General features: G+C 29.5%; 1 protein-coding gene and 1 long non-coding RNA gene across 3 annotated transcripts in view; both read right to left on the bottom strand.

The window, feature by feature from the left end:
* Window positions 1–8182, bottom strand: part of LOC145184698 (uncharacterized) — a 37963-nt gene extending 29781 nt beyond the window's left edge. Inside the window, exons 1-4 of the mRNA XM_090094283.1 lie at window positions 8070–8182; window positions 7618–7902; window positions 7347–7511; window positions 6831–7069 (exon numbers count right to left, since the gene is read on the bottom strand). Of these exons, the coding sequence (XP_089950409.1) occupies window positions 6831–7069; window positions 7347–7511; window positions 7618–7902; window positions 8070–8106 (726 nt within the window). The 5' untranslated portion in view covers window positions 8107–8182. The remainder of the gene's footprint in view (window positions 1–6830; window positions 7070–7346; window positions 7512–7617; window positions 7903–8069) is intronic.
* On the bottom strand, window positions 3465–5521 carry LOC149885863 (uncharacterized). 2 transcript variants are annotated; one of them, XR_016454016.1, is made up of 4 exons: window positions 4527–5521; window positions 3974–4031; window positions 3748–3816; window positions 3465–3657 (listed from the first exon to the last, which is right to left on the bottom strand). It is a non-coding gene; the product is annotated as an uncharacterized LOC149885863 (long non-coding RNA). The 2 variants fall into 2 exon arrangements; XR_016454015.1 differs by having other exon boundaries at window positions 3974–5521.
* Window positions 8183–8907: the final 725 nt, after the last annotated feature.

Here is an 8907-nt window from a genome sequence, read left to right as displayed (position 1 = left end):
CTAAGACCTTGCAAAACATTATAAGAAATTTTTTTTTGATTTTCATCAAGAAATAATTCTTCATTCAAAGAATATTAAAGTGTAAAGGAGCGTGCCCAGGAATTTTGTTGTTCAAGATAGGTAACTAAGAAGCATGTGGCGTACTAAACTTTTAAGTATGTCGTTACTGGTGTCGAATAAGGATGACTAGCAAAAAATTCTGGTAGTTGGAGCCAAACAAAACCCACCCAATTCCTAACTTCCCCCTTCCTAGAACTAGGTTTCTTTTAATCATAATTTTTTTTTTCTATTACAAACTAGATCAAAGTTCATCGACAAATTTTTAATTTCTTCAAAATATCTCTCTTTGTTTCAGATTTATAACGATGCAAAGCTTAAAATTACCTCCGAATACCCCCTGAAATAACTTTAAATTCATTAAAATCATTATTATTAAAATCATGGCACATTGTGCTATGACTTTAATGAAGATTTTGACCAATCACGTTCAAAATCTGAACAATAATAAGATTTTAAGTTTTTGCTCAATAGAACTTAGCGATAGACTGATTTTAAATGAAGCCAAGAGTGAAAAATAAATTATATTTAGCAATTTTATTCCATTGAAACATGGCCATTAAAAAAATTGGAGTAGAAGGAGACCATGGAAGGTTCAAGTTGCTTGAGCTTAGTGTGTTTATGCGAGGGGAAATATATATATACACACACACAAGAGCAAGATACAAAAACTGATAGTTACAAAAGGTGGAAATTAAAACTAAACGAGTTGAATTAAAAAAAGGCTTTATAAAAATTGATATTTTAAACAATCTTTTTGTTTTATGCATTTTTTGATTCAACAAGTCATGGATTAAATCAATCTCGTGCAATAATCCTTTCGAAATTCCTTCCAAATCTTATAACTATTGCTTAAGATTCTCATCTTACATTTGGCAAGTTTTCCATCAATTCAGCTCCATGCATACTTTATAGAATTTAAATTAGAAGTCCGAGCACAACAAGGAATAACTTTGTAACCTTTCATACTAAACCAGTCTTGAATGGAATGGGCTGCCTGAGTTGGGGCGCCATCATGCTAACTTATCCAATTTTTACTCCTTTAGTAAATATCTTTACAGCTTTATTGACTGATTCTTTCGGTTTACTTAGACCTGGATCTTTGTGAAGAATACATCCTCATATTCCAGCCGAGCCTCCACCTCCTTGTAATATTGGTATAAAATTGCGAGATAAATACTTCTCGTATTTTTATCTTTTAACATAGAGATGAGGCAGATATTACAAAATGCGGCATTATTACAAAAATCATTTATTATTTCATGAAAATCTTTTTGGTATCAAACTTTAAATAGATATAAATCATTATCATTTTAAGTGAAAACGGAAGTCGTATTGAATATATAAATCAAAAATAAAACGATTCGTTTCCACTTAATAGATATTTTTATTCAAATGTGAAAAATCGGTAAACAATTGATTATCAATTGAAAAGAGGAAAGTGTTGCCTATCCACAAAAAAGTGTTGCCTATCCACAAAAAAGGTGTCAATAAATAGAGACACTTTTACTCTAATTAATAAAAAAAAAAAAAAAGTTCTAAAAGAATCTTTTGTTTTGAGAGCTTTATCATCAAAAAACTAGACCAATATCATCAAAGAATTTCCCTCATACAAACTTCCTGAACACACAGTAATTGCTACATCGATGATTTTCAATAATATCGAGATGGCGGTACTAAACTTTTTTATAAATTAGTAAACTTAGGTATAACAGTAATACAAACCTTGAATAATAAAATGGAGTAAAAAGATTGGTAATGCTGTTAAAATTACTCAAAGGAAATTCCGAAACTTTACATTAGCACATATTTAAATTTATTGGTTAAAATAGCCAATTTATTGTTTCTTATTAATCTATTTATATTACCTGTTTCTTTATTCGTTTTTAATAACGTTAACTAAAAGAAAAATTAACTTTAGAGTAAATGAAATATATAAAATAATTTAATTCATTTTATAAATAGAAATTGTATGTTATACAAAGCATTGTGGTATAGAAAAAAAAAAAAATCATCAAATTAAAACAAGAAGGAAAAACATATGCATTTTATTCATGAGACTTTAAGTTGCTCTCCTATAATAATGAAAAATGGTTTAAAACAGAAAAATATAGGCGAAACAAGTCCAAGAGAACTTACCCTTATGAAAAAAGGCATGTAGAAGCAAGATTGCGGTTTGCGAAAATACATGTAGATTAGCCTACTTCAAAATGGCATATTATTTTGTGGATTGAGAGCAAATTTATTTGCAGGATAATGACCCAACAGTCGCAGAGTGAAATATTAGATTTAATGAATATGATTGTGGTTATGAATTAGCCTGCGCAGTCACTTGATCTTCGATCTGATTGAAATATTTAGGACGAATGTAAAAGAAGTTGTTAATAATGAATAATCAAAAATCAACAAGAGTTATGGAATGTTGTCCAGAATACTTGGAAAAACATTCCTTTAAAACGTTAAAATCTGATTAATTCCATGCCGAATCGGTGCAAAGCTGTAATGAAAAACTAGGGGTAGGTAGTTAAATGTAGTTAAATATTAATTATGAAGTTAAATATTAATTTTTGTTGTTAACAAAATAAGTTATTTGTAATATAGTATTATTTTGTCCAACCTATTGCTAATACTTTAAAAATATTTTTTAATTTTTTTTATCACCCAACATCTATTAAATTCATAATTCAGTATTACAATTTCAATTGCAGCAATTGTTTAACAAAAATAAGATAGTTTGTTAATTTTGATACAACTACCATAATTTTATCTACAAATGTCCTAGCAAGCACGCATACGTCGGGCCAACGTCGGGCCGACGTCGGAAAATTGGTTGACCGATGGTCGGTAACCGACGTTGGCTTAACGTCGATTTGGTAGTCAGCGCGACGTCCAAACCAACCGTTGGGCTAACGTTGGCCCAACGTCGAAATCCGACGTTGGGCGAGCGTCGCATTCTGACGTTGGCCCAACTTAATATTTTAATAATAATAATTATCAAAAAACTACGTTAAATATTACTATTAATAGTTTTAACTTGTTTGCAAAATCATTGCTTTTGATTCAAAAGATGTGCATACCTTCTGAATCAATAGAAAAGATTTTGCAAACAAATTAAAACTAATTCTTTAATTAATAAACTATTTCTTTAACTAAGGTGGAACTATTTCTTTAGAGGAAACAGCTATTTCTTTAAATAAAGTGCAACTATTAATTTAAATAAAACGCAACTATTTCTTTGTAATGTTTATTAAAATGTCCAAATAAGCTAAAATAAAATTTGGCGCTAAGAGACTAAAGTAAACATTGATGCTGATTAATGAACCAACTTTAATTTAATAATTACACAGAGAAAATCAAAATTTGTTATAATAATCATTATAATTAAGTTAAAATAATCGTATAAATTATACACATGTCTAAACATAGTAATGTTCTTTCTAACTGCTTGGCATCCTAACCAATCTTGCATCTTCACTTGAGAGCAACTACAAGGTTCGAATGCTCCTCCTTATACAATTTGATAGTCTTTGATAATCTTTACTTTGATAATCTCTGATTTTGTATCTTTCATTTGATGAGCTTTAGGCATTGCCATAACTACTGTTAAAATTATAAGTATTATGTTATATATATTTGTGTGAGTGTAAAATGCACATAAATAAAACCATAATAATTTTTTTTATATATTACCTGCACAAAAATGGTTAAAAAATAATAGGTTCATTTGTTGATACTGCATTCATTTTTTCAAGTCATGGTCTATACAGAAAATTTTCGAATAATAGTATCAGTATTTCACTGCAATAATTAGAGACAACAAGTTTCAAAACTCTACTATAAAAATACCAAAAGAATTCCAATTATCATTAAAATGCCACAAATATATATAATTAATACACTCCCAAAAAATTGTTACCTTCTTCCTCTTTAACAGCTGCCAAATGAATTAAAAAATAAACGCCCCTTTGAACAAACTGAAAAAAAAGAACAATTTAAACAAAACCTTCATTGAGTAAATAATTATAAATGTCAATAAATAGTAATGAAACAATAAATAATAAAAACATACAATACAAAAACTATACAGAAACAAGAAGTTATATAATATATTATAACTTTAGGACATTTTAACAACATACAATTATAATGCAGATAAGAATTATAATACAGAAATGAGGTAGACATATATTTACTACTAATATCTTATCTTTGTAAAACACATGCATTTACTAACATCTTTGTAAAACAAAACCATCTACAAAAAATATGTTATCTTTGCTAAACACATGGATTTACTTATAAATAAATATTTAACATTAATACTGATCAAAGAAGCATCTTTAACTTTGTAACACCGAGAAAAATCAAAATTTGTTGTAACAATAATTATAATTATATCAAAATATTTGTACAAATTATACACATATTCAAACATAATAATGTTCTTTCTAACTGCTTAGCATTCTTACAAATCTTTCATATTGATTTTGCTTGAGAGCAACTTAAACTTTTGAATGCTCCTCATTATACAACTTTATATAAACATTTGAACTTGCATCTTTCATTTGATGAGCTTTAGACATAACTACTGCTAAAATTATAGGTAATAGGTTATATATATTTGTGTTTGTAGATAACATTAACATAATTTACATATTTTTATATTCAATAAATAATCTATATCAAAATAAAAATCTATATTTGAAGTAAAAAAATAGTTAATGACAAACACATGCAAAAAATATTTAGTTTATACAAATAAAATGCATATAAAACATAATAAAATAATTTTTTCAATCTACCTGCATAAACATGGCAAAAAAATGAGATTTAAAAAATACTAATCAGTACATTTGTTGGCATTGCATTCATTTCGTAGAATACCACAAACGCATATAATAAAATGCAACACTTAATTGATAATACTTATTAAGTATTACCAAGTAATGAACTACTAAAGACTTAAGTGGTTAATAACTATTTAGACTGCATAGTTATTAACTACTTAAGTCTTTAGTAATAAATAACTCTTTACTTGTATATATCATACTATATGATACTGACTGTATCATATTTTATGATACAGACTGTATCATACAGTGTTTGACATGCAGTAGTTGTCTAAATAGTATAGACAGTATTATGCTTTGTATGTGCTACATACATTATGTTTATGTACTACATACACTATTATTTATAATGTGTGTACTACATGCATTAGTACTGTATGTGGTACATACATTATTAGATATTGTTTAACTAGATAAATTCACTAGATAAAACTGAGGGATGATACAATTAACTACATTGTAGTTGATTGTATCATACATCAGTTTTAAAAATCCTACAGTTTGTATCAATAACATTATGACAATTTTATTGATACAAACAACATGATTTTTAAAACTAATGCATGATACGATTAATTTATGAGTATGTACAGTACATTATTAATGTATGTGGTAGTTTATAATGTCATTATAAACTAAAAACATTATAATTTATATATAATGACATTAACATTATAAACATTATAATTATACATAATGACATTATAAACATAATTTAAATAAACTCTTGTTTTAAAGAAAAATTAAAAACTGCATCTTAATAGATATAAAAATTAGCATGTTTGTATGTTTTTTTTAATGATTTGTTATTAAATTCGAAATTACTCAATACTCAATTACTACGAAATTATTGTAAAATCATGAAATTCAAAGCAATAAAATTACTCTAATAAAAAGTTGCGCCTCAACAGCTTTTAAAAACGTGAACTAAAACTTTTTTAACGCTAAACCCGGTATCACACTGTACACATTTAAAAATTGCCGTATTTCGACGTTGGTTCAACTTCAGCGCTAAGTTAATAAAATTGGTCAACGCTTCCGACGTTAGTCCGACGTCGGCCCAACATATGTGTCCTAGCTGGGATTGCTGTCTATAGAGATGAGTTGTGAAATTAAATAAGAGAAGATTGGAGGTTTAAGGGAGTAGGGGAGGATAAAGAAAGGAAGGGTGATTTAAAACAGAAGGGGAAGATAAAGAAAGGAGGGGTGATTTAAAACAGAAAGGGAGGTTTAGAGATGCTAAAGTAAATTAAATCTAAAATTAAAAAAATTTTAAAATTTCAGTTCATTTTATTTACTTACGAATAAAAAAGTTAATATTCAAATTGCTTTTGATATACAAACTTTATGAGTTTTTGTCCGAAAACTACATTGGTCCGTGCAAAAAAAGGAAACCAATATCCTTAGTTTTAAACAATAAACTTGCATAACCTAAAAAAAAAATATTTAAAAAATGAGGAGGGGGAAGTACGAAAGAGTCGGAACAAACTCTTAAGCAACTTAAATTCCAATGCTTTAGACATGGCAATCTATTACTATGCCTACAGTTTGTTATTTTTATTAATTCAAGTTTAGGTATCACAAAATTCCTAATCATAGATCAAATTTTATAATACGCCACTATTTAAACACTCTCATTATTTCATCAACTCCAACGGAGTTTAAAAAAGGTTTGCAGTGAAGTGAACAAGCGCTGTACATTTAATCATCAAAGAAAAAAGCACATTTCATCAGGATGCAGTTTTTATTTATCCAAAAATATAAAACTTAGAAAATGATTTTCAAAAAAATCATCGTTTAAAATGCGAATAAGCGTTTGGTTTTGTTTTTACAAAACATTAAATAATTTGGAAATTTCTATGCTAAAATGTTCTATGAAACTCAAATCACTATGAAAAACAACTGTTGCAGATATTAGTTAGCTTCGGTCCCGTCAAACAAGCACGCGTTCAATTGTTCGTTAAACTTCAAACCTGCCGGGCACACAACGCATCCTTGAGTAACGCCTTTCCAGCAACCAATGTAGTGGTACGGATTTCCTGCACCACCGTTTGAAACCTTGTCGGCTATGTTCCCAGAAAAGTCCGGCCCTTTACTGGGGCAGACGTCTGGACATGGGTAAGTTGATTGTGGCTTCCACGACTTTGTTGTGTAACAAGAATCTGAAATAAGCAATATTAAGTTATGAAACTAACTGAGATACATACTTTTAGAATATAAAAAACGAACATCTTTTAAAAGCTTGTCTGGTGAAACATCATCCTAGTTCATTCAGTATCAAATCCCTGAGTGTTTTTCATTTTCTTTTCTCCTTTTTTTTTTTTTTCTGTTTTTGTTTTTTGTTTTTTTTGTTTTTGTTTTTTTTCATTTTTACGTAACTAAACTTTTTTCGAGATTTTAAAAAGCGCCATGTAAACAACAAAAAACGCCACTCGCTACCTTCTTTTTTGTATAAACATTGGTTGCAAACTTGACTGAAGAACAAGCTTTGAGGCCAGCAGGATTGACAAGAAGCAATTCCGTTTGAGCATTGGACGAAGTCGTGCGGATAGCCAGCCATCTCGTAGTTTCCGTTGGATTTCCCTTTGCAAAGACTTTGCGCACCTAAAAAGAGATGATAAGCAATTTTAGTGCTTGTTTCTTTTAAAAGAGCGTTTTAAAGCGTTGTCTTAAAGTGCAACGGTTTACTCGTTTGTACTAAAGTACGCACATGGGGGTGCAACGGGTGTAGGTCCGCGTTTTGACGGAGCTGGGTTTGAGCTGAATTGCTCTTCAGCCGGTGTAGTTTCAACGGCATTTGAAATCGCTTCTGTGTTGCTCTCAGTCACAGCAGGTGCGCTTGAAGGCAAACCTTTAGTAGTCTCAACTGCTTCTGGCGTTGATTCAATCGAGGGTGGCGACGTTTCGTCTGGTCCTGGTATGGGCTCGGTGGTGCTTTCAGGTGCTGCTTCGGTGACATCGACTGCACTTGATGCAGTTGGAAGAGCGTTCAATCCTGAAAATGTAAAGCAGTCATGAGGCTCATTTAAATCAAGATAGCAGTCGCAAGTTTTTGAAAACGGAGAAAGATGAAAGAGTTACCAGTGAGAAAGAAAGCTTAAGAGTTTGAGATATTTAGAAAAGATCTATCGCAATTTGTATTTGCAATAACAATCTAATTACCTGAGCAAAAGATTAAGGCGGTAAGTATAACGATCATTTTTGGTGATTTCTTCTCTTGTTTTTTTAGGTTTTCTATTGCAGTTGAGCAGAAGTTGCTACGCTTTCAACTTTGGTTTGTTAAAGAATGTTGATGTCGAGCGTATTTATGCAAAGTGTTTCATAACAGTTAATTATTTTTCTATTCATCAGCATTAAAAACTTATTTTATTTAATGCCTATAAATTAAGAGCAGTAGGATTTGAGTAATTGGAACTCAAATTTTTAAGTAATTGCAGAAGTGCAATCCGGAGTCGCGACGTAACCGGTCTAATTACTCATTTAAAATGAAATAAGTTTACTTTACTTTTCTACGCTCGTAATTTTATTTAATGAAAAATTCTAATTTTTACCGTGTAACAAAAAAAAAGTTAATTATTCGGATTATTCACCGGATATCGCAGAGGATCACTCATATTTAATCAATAAAGAATCGACGTCAATTCGAATTTTTTAAAACAACCTTACCTTTCATCTCATTCTACCTTCATACTGCCAATTTAATAAACATTCTTTATTCTAGCAAACTGTAAAAATTTCTTACTAGATGGCTGTTCAAATTTAAATGATTTTTTTTTTTTTTTTTACATTTGATTGTGTGATGTGCTAAGTCGAATTTGGTTTGAAAGTATGAAAATTCTTTTTCCTAAAACCCGATCGCTCAATTTATTATTTGATTAAATTTTATGTGCTTTAGAAAAACCCCTTTTTGTTTACTAAAAATTACCTAAACGTTAGAGCTTTAAAGTTCTAACCTTTAAAATAGAAATCATGCCGTTTTTTAAAAATTTTTTCAAAATTG

The sequence above is a fragment of the Hydra viridissima genome, unplaced genomic scaffold (assembly GCF_058129835.1).
Source record: "Hydra viridissima isolate aposymbiotic clone 2 unplaced genomic scaffold, HvirCarnegie_v1 scaffold_7, whole genome shotgun sequence".
Classification (NCBI taxonomy): Eukaryota; Metazoa; Cnidaria; class Hydrozoa; order Anthoathecata; family Hydridae; genus Hydra; species Hydra viridissima.
Note: the sequence above shows the minus strand (reverse complement) of the source record. Positions and strands in the feature narration are given on the sequence as shown.